Source organism: Amia ocellicauda, chromosome 4 (assembly GCF_036373705.1).
Source record: "Amia ocellicauda isolate fAmiCal2 chromosome 4, fAmiCal2.hap1, whole genome shotgun sequence".
NCBI classification, from domain to species: Eukaryota; Metazoa; Chordata; class Actinopteri; order Amiiformes; family Amiidae; genus Amia; species Amia ocellicauda.
Window position 1 is genome coordinate 18,916,822 of NC_089853.1, and position 27,947 is coordinate 18,944,768.

The window sequence follows — 27,947 nt, forward strand, 5'->3', positions numbered from 1 at the left end:
TATTATGCGAATACTTTATTATCAATGTGTGAATGGGTGTTAGCTTTTTTGTCTGGGTATTAATAGTATATGAAAACTATACACCAAAACTGGACTCATCCTCTCTTTTGCTGTATAAGTTTTCAAATCGTTATTGAAAGATCTTAATAATTTTATATATATATATATATATATATATATATATATATATATATATATATATATATAAAAGCCAAAGTGCATTTTCTGTTTTCTTTTTTGTATTTTCTTGTCCATATACACATTGCACCATACATAAATAATTACATTGTAAAAATGACTCCGTATTTACAAGTATAATATATATTTCATATAATATATAAAACTTTATATTAAATCTAGGTAGATGATATTTGGGATAGTTTCTTTTTCTGTTCTCTCGCTGTGAGGAAGTGTCCGGGCTGCGGTCGTGCGGCTGTTATCTGTGGTTGTTCAGCAGAATCTCCAGCCAGCAGGGGCAGGAGGTGATGAACTGTCTGGAGTAGCAGGGCCCCCAGCCCTTGGCGAAGCTGATCCGCACACTGTTTGGGTCGTAGGGCCCGTCCTGGAGCTCGGGCTCCAGCGTGTGCTGCAGGAGGCAGGACTTGTCGTAGTCGAACACCTTGATGGAGAAGCCAGGCAGGACTTTGCGCACGATCAGCATGCGGCAGTTGGGGATGTCCAGCGTGGGCGAGTTGACAAAGATGGGATGCTCACTGCGGTTGTAGGCCCACACGCCGTCGGGCTCCTTGCTGAGCAGGATGCCGTAGCCGATCTTGCCGCGGGTCCTTTGGACGGTGCTGCTGCGGTGCTCCAGGCTGAGCTGCCCCAGGCAGAAGCCGTTGCCCTGAGGTAGGTCGTAGAAGATGCTCACGGCCTGCTCGTACACTGTGTACAGCCGGCCCACGCGCGTGCGGTGCTCCCAGTACGCCACGTTGCACCAATGGCTCTGCTTCGGGGCGTCCGGCGACAGACTGGCATCTGGAGACAGAGAGAGAGGGAGAGAGGATACTTATTAATGAGAACAAGAAACAAAAACACAAGGAGGAAAAAAAGGAAAAAGCAATGCAAAGCTCAAGTTACGCTGTCCTGCAAACGTAAATAGCCCAGCTGAAAGGAAGGATTATGTTTAAGGGGATTAGCGCTGTGTTTATTGTTTGCAGCAGATGTCTCTGCTATAAATACAGAATTGTATCAAAATTAAAGCAATGTATAAATACACATGGTTAGCAGCCCCCTCCGTCCCAACTCCCCAAGAGCATCCCAGCCTCCGCTCCAGCACCGCTCCAGCGCCGCTCCCCACGCTGCGCCCTGGTATTATTAGCAGGGAGGGGGAGGGGACAGTGCTGGGACAGCTAGCCTTGGAAACTCACGTCAGGACACGACAAATGTCCAATCAGAGACAGTGAGAGTATGACCAGAGCTCTGCCGAATTACAACCACAGGCTAAACACAGAAGATACTTCAAGTATACAACACCAGGCCCAAAAGAGAGTCCACATAACACACAGCCGTTTCTGGTGGGGCTGTGAAAGTCAGGCTGCCAGACTGAGCTCAGAGCAGCACCAAACGCCAGTAAATTGCCATGGAAATTCAGCTTTCATGCATCGAACGAGTGTGTACAGACAGTTTGCCTTAGTCAGGCCTGCTGCCACACATGAGCAAAGTCTTCACCACACACACATGCACACACTCAATCTCTCACACACATACACACACTTTCACACATACCAGGGATGGAGACAGATATTTGTTATATTTCTATAGCAATTCCGCAACTCAAGAGCTGTGTAGCCAGACTTAGGCTTTGTGTAGCAATTTCTCAAAGTATTTGTATGGACAAATTCCACCAATTGACTAATCTGAAATGTCACAAGCATGAAAAAATTGAATTAGAGTTATGTATGAGATACTGCTCTCTTACAACAGCTTAATCTGAATCATATTCAGATTTAAAACAAGTTACAGTACTCTATAATTAATAAAAGTGTAAAATATACTTAAATTACTTGACAAAACTCTAAAACCAACCTTAGTGTAACATTATGATCATGTCCACCATCATCTCAACCTCTGATTAACACCAGCTACTGCCAGATTTCGTAGTACTGGACTTTCACATTTTGTCGTATAAATCACGTCATTTTGCTGGACTAAAAACGTATTGGCCAACACAGCTAAATAATATTCAGAAATGTTATTCTGAACTGTATTCCTGCTTTGCATTGCCAGACTGAGGGAGCTGATATTATAAACCATTGTATGACATCAGTAGGTTACCCTATTCTAAGGCCAAACAACAGCCTGGAACCCAACCTAGGGAAACACCAAAATTTCAACCATGGCCCTTACAAATTCACCCCAAGTCAGCTAACCCAGTAGAAACGCAATCCTAACCTTACCTGGAGTCTATGTTTACTGGGGACCCCAGCCTGGACCAGCATGGAACCCTAATTTGATCACTTAGCTAAATTACTCAACACAGTGCTCTCTGAACAACCCAACTAGAACTGTAAAACCTTTCCAACTGGATTGCTCGGTTGAGGTCAATTCCAATTTCCTTTTTCAGACCCATTCCAACTCCAATTCTTTCTACCGTTGACATCAAAGGCCACAGTGGAATTGGAACTGAATTGAAAAAGGAATTACAAATGGAATTGGAATGGAAAAACTAGAACTGCCCCCAACCCTGCTGCATTGCAGTGCAAAACGGAGAGTTTTCTCTACAATCCATTATTTTACACCAGTAGATTACCGGAACCATGTAACCAGGCAAACTAGCTAAAGTACAAACACAATACTGTAACTGCAAACCTAAACGTGACCGTAAGCTCCTTTACACCAGCCATGCAGGAGAAGCTGAGAGGGGCTGAGAGAAGGAGGAGCAATGGAGACCGAAACAAATGGCACCAAATATTAAAGTTTTTTTTTGCAACACAAAGAAAAAAGAAAAAGATGAAAGGAGCCTAACCAGCAAGGCTTCTTATTTCATTTCATAGGATGTGAAACAAAACCTCAAAAACTGAAACAGAAAAAAAAAAAACACTCGATCCAAATTAACGCCAAAATAAAGAATTGTGAGGGACAAGAGGTGAACCCAAGAGCCACTCGTCCTCTGAACCGGGTCTGAGGCTCTCCGGGGCAGGCCGTGTTAGCAGGCCCCTAGGGGGGTCTGCATTTTCACTGTCAATCATTAGTGGTAAGACGTCAAGGCCAGATCGACAAGAGCTGGGAATAACCATCGGGCCCACTGGGAGGCTCAGCACCTGGGGCGCATTAACCGCCCTCTCCTTCCCCACTCCTCCGATTCCTGTCCAAATACTCTTTCAAAGCGAAACCAAATGCAGACCTTCTGACAGAACAAGGGCTTTGTTTCAGTTTATCGCCGACAACCAAATGCAAAACAGATCCCCTCCACTGCCAGCTGTCGGCCGCTCACCTGGACAGCGCTGATTCAAAATCAAAAGGGGATCAAAATAAATATTAACCCCCCCTTCCACCTGAATAACAACAAAAAATAAATGGGACAAAAGCAATGCCATTCTGAGTGAGAGAGAGAGAGCGAGAGACAGAGAGAGAGAGAGAGAGAGAGAGAGAGAGAGAGAGAGAGAGGGCGCTCCAGTTATGAGCTATGAGGTCACTTCCGCATGTCATCTGTTTCTCTGACACCCCCCCCCCCAACACCACAGCTTCCCCCCCACACACACACACATTCCAGATGGGCCAGGCTCGGGGTTCGGGGGCTCAGCGACCGAGGCAGGGGGTGCCCTCTTCGTCCAGCGATGGCTCGGGGACGGCATTCAGCTCCCTGACAACTTCTCACAGGCCCGCGACCCCGTGACCCCCCAGCCTTCATGCTATCAGCTCCGATTAACTCACACACAGAGTGATGCCATTATTTTGCTTCAGAGAGTCTATTGACACAGAGGATTTAAAGCCCAGAGCTTGTGGCCCCATTTCTTTCATTATCCTGCCTCTAAGCTGGACTGACCGCCCTCCCCGTTAGCTACCCTCCTTTAAGGGGGAGCGAGACTGATGCACGTTTTAAAAAACAGGATTATTTTCCTTTTCTACTCTCTTTCAACAGTCACTCTCTCACTTTCTTCTGCGAATATCTGCCCAGATTTTCTTGTCCCTGAATAAAAATGTATGGGGGAAAAAATGCACGGACACAAGGACTTTCAAAAGTATTTTTGGCTTCGCTGCAAAATCTTTCTTCATGCAATCAGTCTCAATGCAACAAGAAATAAACAAACGTCCGCAGAAGTTTAAAAGCAACAAAACCAGCAGGAGTCCGAGCAGGCAGTGCGGTATACGACACTAAAATCCCACACTGGAGCATGGAAACATTTAAGCTCGGAATAACAAGAGACAGGAGAACAACTAGACACAGGAGAGGACAAACATGAGTCTGTGACATCATCACAAGAGTGAAGGTGTTAAAATGGCAATGGGGCCGGACACGGGGAGAGAAGGACGGAGCGGAGACGGACTGGAGAATGGATGGAGAGATGAGAGGTGACCCAGAAGATGACGTGGAGATGAGCTCAGAAGCCGCGCTGGAGTGACCTGGAATCAGGAAACAAGTGAAAACATGTCGAGGAGGCCTTCGTTCCAGCAGAGGATCGACAAAGACTGACACCAATGACAGTGAGAGGGAGATGGGCTAGAGTTGATTTAGACTCTCCTCACCTCTCATACAATGAAAGACCCTCCCAACTGTGAGCCCCACGTGTGCCATTAGCATCAGCACAGACCAAGCCTACAGCCCCCTCAAACCAGACCAGCAAGCCACAGCAGCATCTGCAGCCAAAAAGCATCTTCCTCTCGGGATACTTGAAGGAATTTCATATTTTTTATATATATATATATATATATATATATATATATATATATATATATATATATATATATATATGCAACAGTACTGCACACATTTCATAGCCAGCTAACGCCTGTCAAATTCTTTCAGCCGTAACTCTTCCCTCTCCCACTGCAGAAGCACTGGCGTGTTCAGAGCCCTGCCACATTAAAACAAGCACCCCCACCACACTGTATGCCTGGGCATCTCAGTCAGGCCCTGTGCAGCATCCGTGCGCCCGCTCGTATGCCGCGGCGTCGTGTTTAGACTCAGTCGGGCTCTGCGCCTTCCAACCGGACACTCCACAAACGTGTGCAAATAAAATGAACCATCCCGCAGGAATGTACTGTCCCTGTCCTCACCTAGCTTCAGAGCGCGGACTTCCTCCTTAAGATGAATCAGCCCTCGCTCAAGAGAGGAAAAAAAAAAGTCAAGGAATTTCCATTGTTTTTATGGGATTGAGAGCGCAGTGTGCGGGGCAAAGGTTAATAATTTGTTTAATGTTTGGTCTGAAAGGAGACAAAGCAGTTGACATAGGCAGGCTGTAGTCCTGTGTGTGTGTGTGTGTGTGAGTGTGTGTGAGTGTGAGTGTATGCTTTTAGAGTTAATGCGTCATGGCGTGTGTGTGCATGTCCTAGTGCGTGTGTATGCGTGTGTGAGGGTGTTCGTTAACATGAAAGTGTGTGTGGGAGTGTGTCTGTGTGTGTGTGTGTGAGTGTGAGAGTGTGTGTGTGAGAGACAGAGAGAGAGCGAAAGAGAGAGAGAGAGGGGCAGGTCACTGCAGGCCAGCTCATTAGAAACACCTTAACAGCAGAGAGCAGAGTGGCTGTCCCCTCCCCCCAGCCACGCCGTTTGTTTATATAACTTCCAGGGCGGCTCGGGTCTCCGCACAGTTCAAGCCAGAACCCCCTCTCCCTCCCTTTCCTCTCTCCTTCTCTCCTGCTCTCTCTCTCTCTCTTCCCCACAGACTAAAAAACAAACACATACCACACAGCTCCCCTGTAACTCCACACACAGCACTGCACACTGTGCTGCACCCCTATAAAATATACCATGCTTTGTGTGTGGGGGGGGTTAAATAAAAATGAAAGGCAGTACAAAGTATGAAATAACCCTCCACTGCCCACCCCCCCAGTGGATTTCAGTGTGATGTAATGGACACAACAGGACAGGGCCCAATGACAAGCAGCCAGGCTGATGGAACACAGAACGCACTGGAGTGGGAAGAGGGCAAAGTTCAAGCACGGGAGTAGGGGGTGGGCACAGATTCCTTTACCTTGACCGGGAACACAGGGTCCACAGCACAAGGTCAGGGGGCCGAGACACCACTGGAAGACTGAGGGACACGATCCTCAGAGAGTCCCTGTCCCCCACACTTGCCCCAGAGACACGCCAGGCTCTTGCGTCACAACCCCCACACTATGAGCTGGGTTACCGATTCCAGCTGGCCCAGGCCCGGTTCTGACTAGCCCACAGCCACCTCACCGAGTCCAGAACTGCAGGACAACCACCACAACACATAGGCCAACCAAACCCCCCGACACTGTGTCAGCCCCCCTCTCCCCTCGTCACTTCCTCAACACGCACACTCTACATTCCTGACTCTACAGCAGAGGGGGAAGAACAAACAAAAAAACGACTTGTGTGAGCACTAACAAACACGCAGTCACCCACACGCACGCACACGAGCACACACGCTCTCACGCACACCAAATGTGCACGCTCACACAAACACACACACACACTACCACCTCTCTCCCACAGAAGAGCACAGAATCCAAACTGATGTCTGCTTGAAGCTTGCCCAAAAAATAAGACACAATCCTGGCAATGTAGCTGGATGTTTCTCAAGATGTTTTCATCCTCAAAACAGAGAAAAAACAACCAAACTGACTCTTGCCCATGGCCGCCCGGGGACACACACTGTCTCGACCTGGTCCTCCTCTGACCTGCCAGCTCATTTTTAATGGTATAGCGCCCTTAACACAAACGCTGGGCTGGGGAGCTCAGGATGTCCTCAGGTCTGCCAGCCCAGGCCCGGACTGAGAAGGCCTAGTCTACCTAGTAGTCTCAGGGTGGAGTGGGTGAGGGGCTGGAGGGGTTTGCAGCGGGGAGCCGAGTCTGTACGCAAGATGGGCTTCCCTCCGGTCGTGCCGGCGCCGGGCTCTGCGGCGTCTCACGCGGGGCGGAGAGGCTGGGAGCAATTACGCAGCTCTGCATCCGTTTAACCCAACCACCTTTAACAGCCCAGTTTACCCATCAGAGAAGTGGCTTTTGTTATTATATTTTCAAAATCATCTCCGCTTAGTGTCAGTCTCCCGGAATCACAGCCTCCCCCAGCAATCCCCCTCCTGTACCTCTGGCTGCCTGACACACACAGAAGCCCGAGCAGCTGATTCTTAAACAACAGCAGTTGCAGTGATGTGTATATTAGGCAGGTCATGATTTTTTATTTTTTAACTCCTTAACTAAAGAAAGTTATCTGCGGTGAGATAAGTCCCTCACGTCCTCATCACGTCATCCACTCGGCCGGCCCAGCCAGAGTTGCCAGATCATGTAAAAAACAAACAAACGGGAAAAAAAAAAGACTACTGTAGAAAAAACATTCTAGATTGGTACCTAAACTCTCTGGGGCGCAGAGGGGCTTCTAGACTGGACTCGGCTTCTGCGGTGGCCCGGGAGCGGAGGGATCCATCCCAGAACAGCGTGGGGGAGAGAGGCCCAGGAACTCAAACACAAACCCACCGGCACATCAGCACCGCAGGCAAGCCACCACCGCCAGGTAGCTGAAGTAGGCCACGCCACGCAGAGGGCACCCTGCTGCTGTTCTTTTGTTTATTTTGCTTTCATTTCGCACTGCAGATAAAGCAGATTTCAAAACCATTCCCCCGCCCCCTTCCTTACTCCTCCGCTCGCACGTAGTCAATGTCAACCGCAGAACTGGAGGCTCTCGCCATTGGGACCAAGAGGACTTAACCCCCATCCTCAAACGGCTCCTTTTTCCTGCATTTGCAAGAATCAATCTCTGTAGAAAGCAGGTCAAACTTTAGAAAAAAAGGAGACTGACTTTGAATAAGTATAAAGAAAGATAAAGAAAGAGGGAAATGTAGAAAGCCCCGAGCCCTGACCAGTATCATGAGCAGAGGTTCAGGGACAGGTAAGACACATCAATCATTCATGAACCTGTAAAGAACTGGGCAGCAAATGATAGTTCGTCAAATGTTCATAATCGTACAGTTTTGACTTTTACTAACACAATGTCCAGAATCAAGCACAACTCTTCCGTGCAAAGAAATACATTAATAACAGCTCACTTTACCAATCTTAAAAAAAAAAAATCTGCAAGCTGTCTGATCTGTTAATCCCACGGCGTGGAAGCAGGAATGAGGCAGGGAGAGGCATATGCATGTGTAAGTATGTGTGTGTTGGTTGGTAGTAACGGTGGGTGGGGGGGCAGTGCCGGGGGCTTGAAATCATTTTGACAAAAGCTCTGCAGTACAGTAAGCCCCGCTCCTCACACACTATCTCCCTCTCCCCCCCTCATTCTCTCTCTCTTTCTCTCTCAGGCAGGAGTAGCAGGGGTAATTAGAGCTAAGTACACAAAAAGGGCCTGGCAGTTTCAATGGCAATCCGGCGTTATTATCTGGTAATGCCTCTTAAGAGCAGCGCGGAGTGAAAAGCAGCAGAGGAGACGGAGAAGAAGGAAAAAAGAAAAAGAAAATCACAGCCCGGAGGCAATCAGCAGCGCGGCGGCCACAGAGAGCGGAGGAACGAGAGAGCAGGAGAGGGGGTTCAGCAGGGCTTGATTTCTGCCTGCCGTCCTGTATGTAGCCTCCCTGGGACAACACAAAGAAGTGTCTGAATGGGGCAGGAGGTGGATTACTTTTCCATTCTCCCCCTCCCCATCTTTTCGTATTCCTGTACTCAAACACACGCTAAAAAGATAAACTCAGTTTACAAAAACCCTGAGTGGAAGTGAGCAAGAGAATGACCCAATGACAAACGAGAGAGAAAGTTGCTGCAGCCTGCCATCCAGCCAGCCAGCCAGCCTTACAGCAGAGAGGAGGGCAGGAGGGAGGAGAGGAGAGAGGGAGGGGAGAGGAGGGGGGGAGGCCCATGTCTCTTATCCTGTGCCAAGGATTAGATTTCCCTCCAGCTATTAGACTGTACCACCGACCTGACAAGGAGGGGAGAGGGGGAGACGGGGGGGTGCAAACTTTCAGAAAATAAGGAGGACAAAAATTAAAAGTTTGTGCTCCTCTCACTCAGGCCACAGAGAGAGGCTTTTTCTGTGGGATTTATATTTTTCCTTTTTCTTAAACGAGGAATAAAGTTACGTCTCACACCCCCCCCGCCCCCTCTCCTCGCCCTACCTTTCTCCCGGCCGCAGTGTGGTACTGGCCCCAGTTTTGAGACAACTATCATTACAGAACAACTACAACTTTCTAACAGCCACACTTAGGCTGGCGTCTGCGCTATCGCTGCCATCAGAGACAGCTTATTCGGCCAGACGAGCACCCCGGCCTGCCTGTGTGCCTCTGCTCCGGGGGACACACGACTTCCTCTGTGGCAACACACTGCTGCAAACACCAACACAGGGGAGCTCCCGAGGGGGCAAACGAAAGGCCAATACAGACCAGGGGGGTGGAGTCCCAGACCTCCACACAATCACAGCAATACTACTACTATTACTACTACTACTGCAAGTACCAAACAAACCACATTCTCTCCCCGTCACGCTTCTACTCTTCAATTGGGAAGTAGGCATGCATGCACATTCAACCCTCATTCACATAAATAAGTAAATAAATATAAAATAAACAAACTAACAAACAAAACATACAAACAAGGGATGGCAACAACAACGGGAAATTCAGCCTGATGAGATCTTGAGATTTATAGGGAGACAAACAAAACGACCAAATGAGAAACAGCAGGAGGTGCAGCAGCCTTGGATCAGGATCTCAGAGGAAGAGAATGTGCCGGCGACTTCCTCGAGCCTTCCTTTGGAGCAACACTGCTCCGAGACTGAGGGAGAGAGAGGCGGGAGAGAGAGAGAGAGAGAGAGAGAGAGAGGAGAGAGGAGAAGAAGAGGGGGAGGGAGAGGCCGGTGCCCCCCAGTGTCTGGAAGGCGGTCTGCCTTTAACATCAGCACAGCACAAGACTGTCCAGCCAGACAGAGCGATTTCTGCCTGTCCCTCCACCCCTCCACCCCTCCACCTCCGCCACATACTCCACGCTCAGCCCACCGCCGCTGCTCAGAGCACAACAGTGAGCCTGCAGGATCATTCATCCTGTAAATCATACAATGCTACACTTCTCTGTCAGGCACCGCAGACCCTGCACCCCCACCTAAACATCCCCCTTCCCTTCCCCCCCGGGACAGCCTGCCCTGGCGCTGTGCCAGCCCTGTATGCGAATTAATCCGAGAGACACATTCCTGGTCACCTCCACCACCCCCTACACTGACTGGGGTGGCATCGTGGTGGGGGGGACAGGGGGACCTGCCAAATCTCTTCCCCATTTCTCTCTCTATCGCTCTATTTCCTTCTTTCAGTCTCACTATCCCAATCTTTCTCTTTTTCCCCAATCTCTCTCTCCCCCCCATTTATTTAATTATCCCTCATTACTAATTTGTCTCCCAGTCTTACTCTCTTTCATCTTCTCTCCATTTCTTTCTATCTCTCTCTGCCTCATCTCAGTATCACCCACCCTCTCTTTCTCCATCTCTCTCTCTCTCTCTCTCTCTCTCTCTCTCTCTCTCGCACCCCCAACCCAGTCCAATCCACCAGAATTTACATAATTCCTGAACTTTGCCATTAAGTTCACCGCACGCCATGAGACTCCGAGCGATGACATCATCAGCACAGGGTGGGCAGACAGATACTTGACTAAAGAACGCAATTCATTTTATAGACATACACATACATCAATCATTTAATTAATTAATTGTTTAATGAATATGCAGAAACACACTGAGTCATGGAGCAGATGTCCACTCCTGCTTCTTACAGCAGGGCCAGGAGAAGGAGAGACAGTTTTCTGGAGCGCCGGTGTACACAGCGCCGGATTGGCTTTACCACACTCTGGCTATAATACCACAGATTACCATGGGAAAGGCTCACTAAGGACAGGAGCCCAGAGTGTTTTCCTCCCTGCGTACAGTACCCCCCTCCCCAGGTCTACTGTGTTGAGGTATCGCTATTAACTGTTTGCTGAAACCAATGTGCTTTTGTATGTATTTATTTTTTTAACTTCACAAACGCTCTTAAAAGTCTTCATTAAAAATGCAAGAGCAATAAAAGAGAAAAATCTCAGAATTTAAATAATTTACAAAGTCCTTCGCTGTCGACATCTGCAAAGAATCTTGAAGTTAAACTAAAAGGCAGGTTTTCATTAAGCAAATTGGGAGTTGGCAGGAACTCTGAGGGAAGCCAGTCTTATAATCTGAACCTTAAATGCAACATGACGACTACAGAAAAACCCGGGGAAACAAACTAACTAACCAAAAAACGAACTACCTACCTACCTAACTAACTAACTACAATCTATAAGCTGTCCCTTCGTTTTGCATACCACAAAGGTTTTCTGTAATTACAATGGTGCTCTGAGATTTCCCATCACTACACTGGGAGGGAAATAAAAACAAAACAAACAAAAAACTCCCTCCCTCTCAGCTACATCCCAAACTCCCCATTGTCGCCTGTGATTTAATTTACAGAAGGGCCACATTATTGGGGAGTGTGCAGTTTTATTTTCCCTGCTTCTCTGCATATACTGTCTATATAGTGGTAATTCAGCAAAGGTAAACAGCAATGTCAACGTCTCACTGCTGCCTAGACACCTTTCTATAATTAGAAATAAGAGGGAGCTATCTGTGAACCAGGCACATAAAAATAAAAATACAAAATAAAAACCACCGCAAATAACACTGTACAGAAATAACAGCTCCAGGGACACGCGGCTGGTGTGGCGCCCACAAGTGCGTTGACAGTGCGCAGCTGAAACCCTGTATTGTTCTCCTCGGTCTGCAGATGAAGCACATTAAATCACTGAACTAACAGTTAGGTATTCCACACGACTTTAATGGCGTTCCTCTCTCTGTTTGTTGCTGTAACCTCTTGGCCCCAGCTGCCTGAACAGCATTATTTGCGGCAGCGGAGTTGAGTGGGGTGGGGGGGTGCGTGAGGAGTTGGGGTGGGGTGGGGGGGGTTGCTGCCCTCCTGGAGAGGCACAGATCCCACACAGCACACACAGCCACTCCAGACCCGACCAGGAGCTGACCGAACAGGAGGGCTGAGCTCAATGCGAGCAGCACAGGCTGGCACGTGAAGTTGAAAAGCCAAACAGACACAAAGCTAAAATGCTATGACATGTATCTGATCTGCAATAGGATTCCACTGAAGGGTACACAACTCAGACTGTGTTTGATACTGCATCTCGTGTATTCATGTCAAAAAGGACAGACTGTTTGCAGGCCCTGCGCTGCGTAGAAGAGTGACGGATTCCACAGACATGCTGAGCATCCCCGAGTCATCAGCATGAGGCTCAGCAATCCTGACAGCCAGGAACCGGCCTGCTTTACCCTAAAAACAAGGCAAAACAAAGAAAGTGCCGCCCCAAACTGCATTACGCAAGGAAACAGACATGTGGGCGCCTAGCAACTGCACTAAAACTAACACCACGAGTCCTCGGCAGAGACCCAGCCCGAGATACGGCCTGCAGCCCACAGGGGAGTCGGGCTACTGCACACAGCCAGCGAGCACGAGATAAGGTTGCCACATCGATGCAAATAAATAAAGGAAATAACCAGCCCATAAAAGTATTACAAATAAAACGCTACTTAATTTGCTCAATTGTGTTTCAATTGTGTTTCTTTTTTCCTTTTCCAAAAGATTAGAAACTCGGGCGATTCTTTGTTCTCCCGACGCAAAAAAAGTAGAATTGCAGAGATGAGAACAGGCAGTGCTGTTTCTGCTTCCTTCTTTCTCACTTTCTTCTTTCTGTTTTCGTGGCACCCCCTCCGTTACCATGGCAGGCATTACTTAAGGGGCAGGAGGGTTGCAAATGTTCCCAGGTGCGATGCGTTGGGACCCCCGACACCCAGAAAGATGCAGCAAAGCTTTCTCTCACCAGGGACAGCCCCAGCTCTCCTCCCTCAGCGACACAGCGAGTGAACCAGTGAAGGGATCAGTACATGAAGACAGCACTCCAGAGATAAGCTAAAGCTGGGCGATTGTGCCCTTTCCAGCGGCAAAGTATCTACATCACCTCTACCCTGAGCAAGCGGATTATCCTCAGAGAGCCCATCACCCGCAGTTCTGCAGACTCGGCACCGTGTATCCCAGTGTGACGCAGGCCAAGGTCTGAAGCAAACACCCCCCAAGCTGCCCTGAGTAAGACCCTGTCTGCGAGGCCACAGACACACACACGGACACATGCACACACACACACACATCTTGAAACCCTTACAGCGCCACAGTAACCTGGACAGAAAACCACCAAGGTAATCTAAAATCCTCCAGGATCTCATTCCATTTAGAGGCCAAAGCGAAAAAACATTTTTTGAAGCGGAATAACTACAGTGTTGTGAATGTTCACCCTGAACTCGGGCCGGAAAAAGAACTCTGACGTGAAAAGCACCTGCCAGCAGTATGGGAAACTTGTATAAACAAATAATCGATACACACTTAACTAACCCCCCCACCCCGTCTCTCTCGCTCTCTCTCTCTCTCTCTCTCTCTCTCTCTCCAGTCAGCAGGTCCCACAGGTGTTATCACTGCGATCTTAAACAATCTCCGTGCTGTGGAAATGCAAAGAAAGAAAGACCTGACAGACGCTGCCCTACAGAGCGACAGAGAAGGAGTCCAGCAGCCGTGAGCCGTGCCCAGCGCCGGAGTCAAGCGCTGGCGTTCTCTTCCACATTCCACAGCAACCCCCCTCCCCCATCATCAAAGGGCCATTCACAGCCACTGAAGTTACTGCGACTAGTGGAGCTGCAGAGAGCTGTCAGGTCTGGAACAGGATGTTTGGCCGAGGCCCCTTTCCCCTCAAATAAACAATCCGCAACCTTATTCTGAGGTGGAGAGGCAGTGGGGTGGAAGTACTCGAGTCACATTATTTCCATATCCCATATCCTGATAGAGACCGCAGCCGGGCAGCGCGGGGCTGTGGAAACTGACAGCCTGCCAGCGTCCTGGAACTGAGACGCAGACGCACGGCCAGGGCTGCACAGGGGCCGAGCAGGGCCGGGGCCCACCAGCCTGCTAGAGAGAGAGAGAGAGAGACCAGAGCTCCATTCATTTTACAAGATCAAGATGGGGGGGGTGACCCTGACTGACACTGACAAAACCTGACGACCTGTACTCCAGAGAGAGCTGGCAGGGTCTCACCACACTGGGAAGAGATTAAAACAAACAAAAGCAAAGAGCAAACCACGGCTCACCTGGCAAGAGAGGAAAGGAATTATTCCCCACTCAAAGTGCCTGTGTTCCCAGCTTCTCATTTGTTTTCTATTTTTTCTTAGGTCTTTTAACATTTTTTGAGCCCTGAAAATCCAAAACGTATTTTTTTTTTAATTAAAATGGGGAACTTGCGCTTGATTGCGTAACCGTGAGTAACCCGCCAGCCAACATTCGGCCCAGCTCACAATCGGCACCTCCACTCTCCTCATCCGTCACTGATACACTGGAAGTGAACTAAACCCAAAAGCTGAATAATTGTTTCCTATAGTGGAGTCTGCAGGACACATTAAAAACAGAGAGAAAACCAATGCGTGTCTGCAAATGATCCACAGCAACGCTTTTAAAGAGAGGAGTTTAAAGTCAAGTTTGCCAGCGCTGGCTGTTCTTCACACACCAGTCTCACTGCAGCAGTGTCAATGACAAAACAACACCCAGACCCCAGCGGCCAGGTAAGTCCCTGCCTGTGTGCAGCGTATGCAATTCACACCACAGACACTAAACAATCTCAAAGCAGCACCCCGACTGCGACAGTGACAAGGAACGTGTGTTTGTCGATTCCCCGTGGGCCAGGCTGGCGCAGCGCAAGGAGAGAAGGCGGTCAGGTGAGCTGCAGAGCTGGTACATGTGCCTGTCCCCTAATTTCAACCATGGATTTTTCCACAATGCATGCCCAGCTCTGCCCTGTCCACATGGCCGGATCACAGGCACGGGAGACATAACAGTCCATCCTTGTGCACCTAACGGCCCAAGAGGAGTGGTGTGCGGTCAGGCAGGGCTCAGATGAGCTGCACCACCATGGTCTGTCGCTGGCACTATGGAGCTGTCTAACATCCTCTCCACAGCCAGCACAGCGGAGGGGGAGAGACAGACCGAGAGAGATAGGTTGGGAAAAAAGTTTATGGTAGTGAAGGAATCTGATACTGTGTAGTTTAATGCTATTTCCGAAATATAAGGGGGGTTAAATAAATAAAAAATAAAAAAATTGCTCCCTTTTTGTATTCTGTTGACAATTAAGTTGATTGAGAATGCACAACTACTGATTCCTTTGTTTACAAGCCAAATGGAAAGAATGCATTTCTGTACAAATTAGATTTATACCAGGCTAAACTGCAGGCGATTATCGGGCGGCAAATGGGAAGCAGACCTCTGGGCTCTCTCCCCGACGCTGAGAGGAGACAGGGTGAGGAAGGAGGGAGGGCTGCCCTGCCAGCTTCCCCAAGAGAGAAAGAGGGAGAAGAGGGATATATATATATATAGGGAAAGAAAGAGTAACAGGCAGAGAGAGGTGGAGAGGGAACAGTTATAGATAGAGAGAGAGAGAAACAGAGGAACTTTCTTCCTTTAAATCTACTCCTGAAATCAGACACACCGAAGCTGGAGCCTCTGGACAACCTCCCCACAGCCCCGGCGACCACTCCACTCCCACACAGCTCACGCACGTCTCTCCGATAACCCCGTGTCAGTTGGCGTCTCGCACAGCGCCGGGCCTGATCCGCTCCCCCCCACCCCCACTCTGCCTTCCTGCAGCACACACTGACCCCTTCCCGCCCCTCCAGACACACACACAATACACACCCGCACACGCGCACACGGACGCACAAGACCCAAAGGACATGCGTTTGCATTCCTTATTTCTCCTATTCTGAACAATCCGTCTTGGCACACGACTCAGAACGCAGTGTGCTCTGAGATTTCCCCTGCAACGCACACAGCCAGGGGCCTGTCTCTGTCTGCCCATCAACACGGAGAGAGAGAGAGCAAGAGCGAGGGAGAGCAATGAGAAAAGGGAGTGAGAAACGAGTAAGAAAAAGAGAAAGACAGAGAGATAGAGAGGGAAAGGGACTGAACCAAAGCAACACCAAAACGTAGTACATTTCCATGGAAAGACAGGACAGAGACAGAGAGAGGGAGGGACATAGAGAGAAAGAGACAGAGAGAGCAGGAAGGCAGAAATGATGCCCGTATTTGCTTTGTTTCATCTTGGTTTATGCCCATAATACTTTGTCCCATCCCTGGACTTTTTTTTTATGTGCAAACAAAGCCGCAGCCGCAGCCGCAGCCGCAGCCGCAGCCGCAGCCACAACGTATCGGAGCGGTTTCAGAATGCGCTTCTTTGTGCACCCATCACAAAAGGGTCAGTGTCCCCCCAGTGCCCGCTGCAGCTGATCTTATCTGTGTAGTCTCTCCGTGGTCTGGGTCCTAGCACAAGCTCACACATTATCTGCTGCCTGTTCCCATGAATGGGACTGACCTTAAGAACAGACAGCACAGAAGAGACGAGCAGTTCATGCTCCACACAGCCAGGCAGGCAGCTCCTCCTGCGGGCCAGGGATGGCTGGGGAGGGCGAAGATGGTCCGATAACAGAGGTGCTACTCTGAGGATCGGGGGTGCCCGAGCCGGGAGACAGGGAAAAGGGGGAGAAGAAGGAGAGAGGGAGAGAGAGAGGTAAAGAGAAGGAAGTACTTAATAAGACAGGAGTTAACGGACCCTCCCGTCTGTGTTGTGCTCCCTGTGACTTTAGGCCGTCCTGCAGCAGTCAGCTGAGCGGCAATAATAGCCCAGGAGAAGCCAGAGAAAGGCCCTGCCCTGCCGAGGGTGGCGGTGCGGCCATGCCGCTGTGCCTGCCCGGGGCCATACAGGAAGCAATGAGATGCACTCCTGAGCTCAACACATCGCCGATTACCGTGATCTCCCCACCTGGACAGGAAGTGCAGGAGGAAACAGGTGTGCAGCCCGCAAAGTGCGCCTGGGGTGTGTACGGCCCTGCTGCAGGGACCCCCGGCCCCTGGACCTCCCCGAGACCAGGCCAGCTGCAGCAGGGGCAGCAAGCACGAGACACATAGCAGCGCTGCACACGGGTGTATTTTGACCACAGGAAAGGGAAAGCTTATTAAGCCAAGAAAGCAGCAAGGTCAGCCGAGGAATAAATGCAAATGTGAAGATACGCTAAACTCTTAATGAGGTTCTGAGCAGGATTATGTGTGTGAGAGGTGTGCTAGTGGGATACACCCTATAAAGGACTGTGCTGTCTCAGGTCTTTGTGGTCAGCTTCATTAACTAACAAACTGCCTGTCTTTCCTATTACAGTGAAATATGAAGCGTCCATTCCAAGATGGCTACTGAGATAAGCAAGATTCTCACACACCTTAAGCAAAGATGCTGCGCACACGAACGTGGAGTTTCAGAAACTGGGTGGAGTGAACAATTGGATCTCTACCCCCCCACCACAAAAAAAGTTTCTTCAAAGTGGAGAAAAAATAAAAAAAGTAATCCACCAAACCGACCAGTTTGTCCTTCCACCATTGTTGCGCACAAAAGAGGCATGTCTGAGAGCAGGGTCTACTGTAGCCTCAGGGAGAGAGTGCATTCTGCTCACAATTCCCCTAGCCTCCTAGCCTTGCTATTCAGATATTAAGCAGCTCCTCTACTGAGGGGTTGAACAACTGCTCTTAAATGCGTCTCCCTCTTTGGAACCAGAGGACCGGCTCCGGCTCGGCCTTATTCTGGGAAGGAACGAGATAACGAGGAGACTCAGCAACTTTCTGTCTCGCTCAGTGTTCCTCTCTCTGTCTCGCTCTGTCTCGCTCTCTGGCTCTCTCTGTTTCTCCCCCTCTCTCAACCTTTCTCCGTGCAATAAAACAGCACAGATGATCAGCCTCTCAAGAGCAGAGTAAGAGCAATAAAATAAAATGAAAAAATGTTCGGTTTGAATACGGTTTTGAGTTTTGGCACTTCTGTTGTGCTTGTGAGCAGCCGGCGTGGGCACCATGCCCTGTCACTCCAGCATCACTCAGCTCCAGGAGTCCTATCAGTATGAGCAGTTGTGGCCCACTCACCGAGCCCCCCCCAACACTGTCTGTGGCTGGGGAAGCTGCTCTCTGTGAGGCTGTCAGGGCTGAGAGAGTGGGGGGAGTGTGGGGATCCTATTTCAGTGCAAGCCCGCTCGCATTTTTCCTCTATATATTGTTTCTGATGTTTTTCTTTTTTTGGTGGCAGGCGAGGAGGTAAGGAATAAAAGAAAAAGCAGCAGCAGAAGTCTGTTTCCCCCAGAGAGGACGCTATCGTGTCCTTCTCGTCTCAGAGCGGCCTCTCTCCCCTGGCAGACTCGCGCTGCTCACAATGAGAGCTTTATCTCCGGCAGCTTGCAGGGCTTAATAGCTTTTAATCAGGAGGAGTAAAAGCACAACATAAAAAACAAATCAACTCCACAAACGTTTGCGCATTAATCCAAACACACCGAAGGGCAGCCTGCCGTGGGGCTCGGAAGGCGTTAACCCTCTCCACACCGGGAAGACATACCCTCTCCTTCTACACCTGGGGGGCAGATTTCCCACCAAGTACACTGAATAAACTCAGTGCCAGTCTGTCCTCTCACAGCCTCACTCAGCAAGCAGTTTCCTTCATGAGGATATAAGCAATACCCCTGATGTAACAAAGCACTTGAGCTGCCCTGTGTGGACCCGGGTCAGTCAGCACCCGGGCCTATTTCAGAGATGCTTCCCAACTGTCCGTTTCTCAAAGTTTCCAGGGTTTCACTGGAACACAATTCACTCAGTAAATAGTAAAGTCCTAACAGCATCACATCCACACAGCACCACACCTTGAGTGATCTTCAAATCCTACCTCTCCCACCCTTAGTTAAGTTAATTGGAGTAATTATTCTAACAACCTGTCCCCAGCCTCAACAGTTGCACTGCCTGTGTTGCACCCAAGCACCTCTAGGGGGAGCTCTGCCTCACCCGTGGCATGGCTCACTCACACCTCGCACCTCTGGCTCTATAAATAGACCGTCCCTCCCCATGTCAGTGCCTCGCACCCAACATATCCAGCACTTGTTTGCCAGCGCCAGTGCCACGCACACTGCACACAAACTACCCACACTCGCCAGGACCAGGCCGCCATGTTCACCGCTGGCCGACCTCCTTGCCCTGCCCACGTCTCTCTCTCTTTCCACTAACAGACATTCCTCTAAACAATATTCATCCTGGACTTCAAGCCAGCCAAGGTGACCAAAACATATGGAAAATAATAAAGAGAGAGGAAAAAAAAAAGAACAGACTGACAAACAGTGACACAGAGTCCCTGGCCCCTCCACCAGCCTGGGCTAACACCGCACCCCTTCCCCCAAACCAGAATAAACAAGCACAGTGCAGCCCAGACCCCAGGAAACACATGACACACCTGGATCACACGGGTACACATGTGTGCTGGAGACACGTCAAAAGAACTCACCTGAGAAGTCACCTGGCGTGACGTTGGGGGAACTGGTGGCCTCTGTTTCAGTGTAAGACAACGTTGAATCTGACAGATCTGCGGGGACACAGAGACAACAAAACACTGGAGTTACAACTGACGCTCACACGTGCAACACCTGCCTGGAGTGGTGATTAACCTGCTGCCCAGCTGTGACTGAGTGACAGGGCAGCCTCAGCATTCTCTGGCGACACCAGGTCATTTCCATAGATTTGAATGTTGGAAAAACTAAAATGTATCTCATCATGGCATTCGACCGGTGCTGCTGCTGTTACACCACACAGTTACCTTCACTCTGACTCCAAAATTCCACTGGGCATGCTCAAAACATTTCCTACATGCACGCTAACTATCTACTGGGACTGCAATTAGACATGAAACGGGCTCAATTTGTACAGCAGCAGCAGGAGGGGTGCGGCCCCGGGTCCGAGGCTTCCTAAAGGACACTGCGATTTTAGTCCCAGCAGCCAGCGAGTGAACGGAGACACCTCTCCACACAGAGAGGCCTCTCTCAGCAGCGCCCCAGAGAGCACAGGCTGGGCTGAATCAACAGGTTGCAACTTGGCAGCTACTGGCTAAAGTTTCTTCTAAGCTGCTGAACAATTCCTGGTTACTGTACTTAATTACCGCCATTAAAATTCTTCATGTTGTTTATTCTTGCTTCCTTCCTCCCCTCCTTCATGTTCAAACGGGGGCAGAAACCCGGTTTAAACATGCGAACAGCCACTGCAACGCTCACCCGGCTAAAAGGCCTTTGATTGTAAATCGACAGTTTGGTTTGAGGCTATCTGTAAGTGCCTCTTTATTTTATGTTTTCAAAAGAAAAATGTAACAGAATCACTGCAATTTCAGATATCCTGAATTTTTGCAATTCTAATACCATAATGGCTTTAAATACCACACAGGAGAAAGCGAGCTACTCATGTACCACAGTAGGAATAGACTATGCTTTTGCCATTTTATGCAGGAAATCTCCTGTCAGATATGAATGCAGCACAAGGCAACAGATACTTTAATTTCACTGTGGGACTAAGAGCAGTAATGGGCCCATACAGAGGAGAAGCTGCAGGGAGGGGGTCTGTGCCCCTGACTTACCCAGTGGCTTGAGCTCTTCAGTGGGGGACAGCCGAGAGTACGGAGGGGGTGGCGACTCTGAAACACAGAACACGTGTTAGGACAGAATCAGGAGAAAGACAGCACACTGAACACAACTCGAGCCCCAGTGCCAAACCTGCTCCACTTTCTACAAGAAACAAACAAAAATCTGCAAATATTAACCCATTTTCCCCAAATGCCTTTTAATTGGGAGGTTTCACGCTGTCCTAAACAGACTTCCTCTGCCCTGCTTGTGTGCACAGGGTGTGTGGGGCGCCTAAAGTCACAGCAAGGAGGAGATTTCAGTGGAGCTGTGGTGAGAAGGAACATATACCAACAGAAAAGCCTTCCTCACTGGGCCTTGGCTGGACCCAGTGGAAACAGGGCCACCGTGTGTGGTGAGTGGAGACGGCTGAGTGTTTTGAGGCTCAGGTAGTGGCTTGTCTGCAGGCTTACTAGTGTGCACGGTTTACTTTCTTCTGAACGTTTTAGACATCAACAAAATGAGAAATATCCTTAGGAACCTTCACCTCTGCCCTGCTACAAGGTCTTCTGCTCTGAATCTCTGGGCTTCTGGGAAGAATAACACCTGGGACATTCCACTGGAAGCCAAACACATCCTGGCTATAACTGCAGTGGTAAGGCAGGACTGACACAAACTGGGGACAGAGGGCCGGCCATTACACCAGAGGAATTTGCAATGCTCTGGGCTTAACAGGAACAAACACCTCAAGCACTTTCTGCTGCAGCTACTTCTTGTCCATGCCGGGCGCACTCTACGAGAGCCAAGCCCCAGATTTGTACACTGGTTTCTCTGGCTATAACTGAAGCTGAAAAATGAAAATATTTATTTTTACATCAAGTGGTGTGCTTTCAGACAAGATTAAAATCAATTCTAGTTTGTGGTTTGTCAGGTTTAACCCAAAAATATAATAATAACAACAACAACAACGCTTGTACCTATTCCAGACACACAGGCAGCCCACAGAGCACTGCCGTGTCACAACACAGATCACCTGACACACCTGTGGGGAGGCCAGGGGGCCCAGCCTGCCTCTGACATGCAGGAAGACAACGTTTGCATTTCGGTTTTGAATAAAAATATATACAAAAATAATCATGAATTTAAGAATGAATTGCCTGAGTGAGATCTGCGAGAGATCTGGAGCGTTTCACACCTGTCGCGAGGAGTGTGTCTCAGCAGCCCCCTGCCTGCGGGGGTCAGTGCCTGGGCCAGGACACAGAGCCATATCTGGGCCAACTGTATTTCATTGATCTCACTTCCATTAGTTAGTTATTTTTACTATTCAGGTTATGATGTAAATTCAGAAGAGGAAAAAATTGTGTTCAGGCCCCTGTCCCTCTCATATGCAAATTAAAAACATACGTGGTGCCAGAATTTGTATTAGTCTCTTTACAGTGTTTAACTAGATTAGCTGAAGTATAAGAACTGGGTGTTACTAAAGCCAGTTACATGGATTTCAAAGCTTGACGCAGCTTGAACAATGACAATTATAAAAGCATCGATTTAGGCCCAGATAAAATCAAAACTCTGACCCACCCACTAATCATCAAATCCACACCTGGACTTCAGTGTGCAAAAGCAGATGTAAGAGGCAAACACATGGCCACATCAAGCTTTGTAAGTGGAGTCTGCTGGGCGGCTGTTGCGGAGTTTGGATGTAAACTGTGCATTTATTTAATAAATTAGGAGGTGAAGATGATGTTGAGAGATTTTGAAAAGCTCTCTGTTCGTGTGAAAACACACTTTGTACACGCACAGTATTTATCAAGCATAACTTTGCTTTAGCAAGTCCCGAAATAGACAGTTTATTATTCAATTTAGTTACCACTATTTATAAAGGTTATTTTACAGTTTTTCTTTAACTGGGACAATTCTTTGAAAATATAAAATGTGTCAAACTGTTTTAAACCTATTTCCTCCTGCCAGAATGTAGAAAATATGAAATATCCATTCTTTTATTTTACCGGTAAAGTAACAGTAGTCTGGAGATTCATTTTAAAACAGGTGTGTAAAGTGTAAACCGGTATTTTTTTAATTGTATGTACACGATTGTTGTATTCCCAAGGGCAATGCGTTTATTGGCTTTCATTCCCTTGTGTATGAGTGAAGTTGGGAAAGAAAGAAAGAAAGACAGACAGAAAAACGGAAGGAAGGAATAAATTAAATACATTAAACGAAAGAATGAAAAGGGAAAGTGGAAAGAAAGAAAGAAAGAAAGAAAGGAGAAAGGTTGGACAGCGGCGGGCCCTTTAAGAGCAGCCACTCAGCCCCGCAGCTCGTCAGCCTGGCGCCACGGCTGCGAGCTGCACCAGAGCACCACTCCTTCACCTAAATAGCACGGGGACCTCCTTGGGAAAGAGGGCTTTTAAAGCGCAACTTGAAACTGATCTCATTTCAAAGGGATAATGGCTGGCCAATATAAAAGAGGGGGGAAATAACTTTTTGTCTATTTAAATCGCAGCTCTCCTTGCTCACCCAAACCCGTGTTTTGTGTTTCACTGGTGCGGAGGGTGGCACCAGTTCAGCAGCCTGGCAGGGCACAGCCGGGGCAAACGTGCCGCCTGTGGTTGCGAGAAACGAACAACCCCCTCACTGTAAACCCCCAAAGGTCTGTGCCCGTGGAGGAGTGTGGGGTGGAAAAGGTTAGCACAATATTCTTCCACTTCAAAGTTTTAGATTGTGCTTTGCAATGGAAGAAAAAAGAAAAGCCTCGAACGTGCATTTAATTTCCTCAGCAAAATGTATATTGTTACATAAAAAAACACAAAGTAATTTGTACTTTAATGGTTAAAGAGGGGGAAACGTATTTGTATTCTTGCACAAATAAGCTGAAGAAGTTGTTTCAGGGAGCACAGCGTCCAGGCAGAGACATGAAAGACACGCCACCTCTATCAGCGCCACTGTTGCCAGATTGGGGGATTTTTAAATGCCATGGGGGAGATTTGGGGGCATCATTTGTATGGGGGTAAATGCTGGGGGATAATATTTTGAACATGGGGGGATTTAGGGGTTTGGCACAGTTCAGCACCCCTCGCCCTCACTTTGTTTTTTTTCGGACCAGACTGGGGGGGGGGTATGAGAGGTGTAAATCAATCAATCAAAAGACGCATCAATTATACTGAGCCCCCTCCTCCGAGGCGATGGATGCAGTGAAAGGAAACAACCCTGACCGTCGAGATCCACAGTTTGCACAGACGCAGCGTCGATTCGTAACACAGGTGTTTCACAGGAGTGTCCCATTATCGCCTCTGCATGGGAACACGTTAAGCCCTTAAAGGAAAACGTGCTTCTATACACCGCGGACATTTTCTCTTGTTATTAATGATTAAACACGGTATTGCTTGTATCCTGTTTTTTTATCCAGGCATGGCCAACACACACACACACATATATATATATATATATATTGATCACGTCACTGTCCCACGATGAGTAAAAGCAAAAAGCAATACACTGATTACATCATAGCATTCAGGATGACTATAATTTGAATAGTATAACTGCAATTTTGTAAAGTCGCCCTGTAAATAAATAAATAATATTCAACTATAACAACTATAATAACAACAGCAACACCAGCATCACAATCAACGACAATCACGACACGTGTTCCTGACATTTAATTACTGTGATGCCCTGAGGCGATGCCCAGAGGGGCTCTCCACACCCATCCCGCCCGCGGCCCGGGGTCAGCGCTGCCCGCCGGACAGAGTCCGCCCAGCAGCTCCAGCCTGGGACTTCCACCCCCCGCCTAATGAAGGAAAGACACTCGTCCAGGGTGGGAAAATGCGAACGAACAAATACTGGTTCTGGGGGTCGTGTTTAGCACGTTGGAAAGTGTTGTGTCACTTTACAATCTTATTTTATACGGGAAATTAAGAGCCGGCGTTGCTGGAGTTAATGGTTTCATGGCTCTGACCCAGGGTGCCGCAGGTCAAACAGCCGCACAGCTCATCCAGAGCAGCCTGGACCCCGCGGTACCGCCGAGCCCCACTGAAGCAGCAGCTCTTACACACTTCTGTTCTTGCCCTTTCTTTTCAGTCAAATCCAGCCTTTTGTGGTTAAGAAGCGCAGAGCCCAGCGAGAGACCGTGTGAAATGAACCCGGATTCTCTGGCCATGAACCTGAACACCGTTAAAAAAACATTTCAATCCCACAATCAACCAACGGAAATGATCATCTGGTTTAATGTGCCCACCGGCCTGGCCTCTCTACACCCCGATTAGTTTGTCAGTTAACATGTACTGGTCATTCTGCACTGGTGGAAAAGCCTGACCTCCACAGAGCAACAGTTTCCCCCTGAATAAATACTCGACCAGGGGAAGTTGTTGCTTTGCGACACTCAGTTACACAGTCACAACCTCTCGTATCTATTTCATTATTTTCGCTCCTATGGATATATATTTCAATATGAAATACCTATGAGAGAGCATTCCAACAAACTTTGGCATTTGATTTGTGAACTTTATTATTATTATTATTATTATTATTATTATTATTATTATTATTATTATAGTATGTGTTTGAACTGTTTTTGTACTGTTTTAAAATGAACTGCACCCCTATATTGTTCACGTGTGGCGGGGATATCAATAAAACTGTCTTGGGATGTATTTAATCGCAGCAGGGTCTGTCAGATTAACCTGACCAGTCCGAGGTGCCAGGGCAGCCCGTTGCCCATTTCTGGTCAAACTCCTGCCCAGAGGATTTTGCAGATGCATTGTTAAGGCGGCGCTATGGATAGTCTTGGACATTGTAGTCTCTTGTAGGGCTCGGGAAATGCTTATCCGTGTGATGTACCTGCCTATAGACGGTATTGATTTATTGATCGGCGAAGGAGACACGCCAGTAGAAGAGCGAGCTCTGTCGCGAAAAGTTCAAGACTCGGCGTGGAGCTGTGAAGACAATTCCCAAATTCCCAGTGCCACCAGCCGTGCGTTTCATAACCTGCATACGAGGTGTCAAGATTACAGAGGAGGCAGGGGTTCTGAAATGCATTCCCTTAGATGTTCCAAGAGCCGAAAGACAGATTCAATAAAACATACATTAAACCCCCCCCCCCCCCCAGTCCCACGGCACCAGTTCCCCCATTTTCCATTTTTGACAGTTGCCAGCCAAGTGCGCAGACACTTACAATTTCACACATTATATAATCCGCTGACACAATTCTCGCATGCTATTCTGTGCTGGTGAGAGAAGCCTTAGCATCGGGCGGGCAGCGGCAGGGCAGGTGCTCTTACCTGGTCCACACAGCCGGCTGTAGTGATAGGGGTTGCAGCACACGGACGGGCTGTCCGGGGCCCCGAAGCTCTGGCACTCGCACAGCGGTTTGAGCTGGGCCGTGTGCTGCAGGTCGGACCAGCGGTACAACCTGCACAGCAGCAGCTGCGGGGGAGCCGTCTGCCCGCCCAGCCGCAACTCTGTCCGGGACACCATCACGCACTCGCTGGGCACCCCCCCCTTGGACTCCACAGCCTCCAGAAGCGTGTCCAGCGGTTTCTCCTTTAGCCTTTTTAAAAGCGAATATGTGGCGGACTTGAGCTCCAGCTCTATAACCGAGCGGGGTTTGGCCTCCTGGCTCCCCAGAGGACGCCCGTCCCGGGGACCGAGATTCCTCAGCACTAGCTGGCAGGAGCTGGGCTCTCTATCCCGGGCCGTGTGGGGGCTCCTGGCTCCGGAGTGGTCCCGGTCTTTAAACAGACAGCACGTCACCGTCCTGCACTCGCTTTCCTGCGTGGCTCTGGGGCTTGCCTCATCCTGGACACACATGGCACCCCCATCTTGGTCCAGAATGACCCCCGAGCCACCGCTGCCCGCAGGATCGCCGGCGCACACTCCCCCGAGGTCCCCCCCTGGCGACCCCGCTCGGGTCACCGGTCTGAGCTCCGTTTTGGGAATCTTCTCTGGGTTTCTGCCGCACCGATCGTCCCGACCCCCCTCGCTGGCTTTGCTGCTTCCATCGCCCCCCTCTCTATCTGGAATCAAACGGCTTCTCCAGAGTCGCCGCACGAGCCCTGAGCGTTTCGACCTGAACATACGACAATTTATAAATCGAGATTTTGTTTTTTTATTATTCTTGTTATTCTTCTAGTTCAGGTCGGTGCGGGTTCCAATTAGTTCTCGGGTCGCCACCAAACATCAATCTTTTGCAAATGCTGTGCAATGCATGCACAGCCGAGTGCTGTAGATTTGCAACAAAACTGCAACATTAGATTGAGGCGATAGTTACAATATTGTGCATAAAAAAATGGAAAAACGGTTACAAAAATGCACCCCTACATTGAAATCAAAATGCATTCACTTACTAAGAATCCCTCTCCCAGAAAACCAATATTTATATATATATAATTTTCTTTATATTCCTGGTAGAGAACTGCATTAAATGCGTTAGGAAAGGATTCGCAAGTGATGCTTCCGTTATTCTGCCCTCAAGATTGCAGAAAAAAATACACCTAAATGAAAGTAGTACCACCAATGAAAGAAAAAAGAAAAAAAACTGCGGCAGAAACAGATTCCCAGTGCGCTCTCGGTGCTCTTGCGGACTTTGAAACACCTTCAGATCATTCCCTTTAAAGCCGCTCTCGGCGCATGAATGTGGCTGATATGCTGTAAAATTAATCCCACAGAAAATCCTCGCAGAATTCACAATCCCAGCGGTTTCTCCATGATATTGAAACACTCGTTTGCAATCCAGAAAAACGAGGACCCAGACAGGCTGCAGACTTGGTAGTAGGATCAATCCCAGTGTCTCGGCTCCGTGTCCCGGTCTGCTCCAACAGCACCCTCGGTTTCTTTCTTTCTCCGTCTCTCGCTCTCTCTCCCTCTCTCCCTCTCGCTCGCCTTTTTTCCTTTTTCTGAAACACACACACACACACACACACACACACACACACACACACGGGGCCCCGAGGAGAGGGAAGGAGCCATTGGCTGCTTCCCATCATGTGCTAGTCTAGACACTTTGGCGGCTGCGAGCTGCACTGATTGTTGCGCAAACAAGGTTTCAAGTTTCTTAACTCTTAAAGGCGAAACATCCACCTTCCCCCTTTTCATTAGACAACATCTACTAATAGGGAGCGCGGAGGGTATCTCAACAGCAGGCGGCCAGGTGGCTATTTATTAGACTTAATGCACCCCTTTCAAGTTACGCTTTAACTTTGCATCCTCAAATGCGTTTATGGTGTTTAATATTATATTGTTTTTAGTGACGTGTCTAGTTCTGTGACTGCGACTCCTGTAGGAATGTGTTGG

At 48.7% G+C, this 27,947-nt stretch overlaps 1 protein-coding gene across 1 annotated transcript; it reads right to left on the reverse strand.

Moving 5' to 3' along the window:
• Positions 1-27,548, reverse strand: smad6b (SMAD family member 6b). Its single transcript, XM_066701229.1, has 4 exons — positions 25,937-27,548; positions 20,672-20,728; positions 19,556-19,633; positions 1-978 (listed from the first exon to the last, which is right to left on the reverse strand). Exons 1-4 carry the CDS (start codon positions 26,730-26,732, stop codon positions 437-439), a joined length of 1,473 nt encoding a protein of 490 aa, XP_066557326.1. The 5' UTR covers positions 26,733-27,548; the 3' UTR covers positions 1-436.
• Between the last annotated feature and the right edge of the window lie 399 nt (positions 27,549-27,947).

Bases quoted from the DNA above. Each gene is read 5' to 3' on its own strand.
- smad6b (XM_066701229.1), bottom strand. From the start codon at position 26,732: ATGTTCAGGTCGAAACGCTCAGGGCTCGTGCGGCGACTCTGGAGAAGC. The intron at 20,729-25,936 runs GTAAGAGCACCT...TCTGTGTTTCAG, and splicing joins CAGCCGGCTGTGTGGACCAG to AGTCGCCACCCCCTCCGTAC. The intron at 979-19,555 runs GTGAGTTCTTTT...CTCTGTCTCCAG, and splicing joins CACGCCAGGTGACTTCTCAG to ATGCCAGTCTGTCGCCGGAC.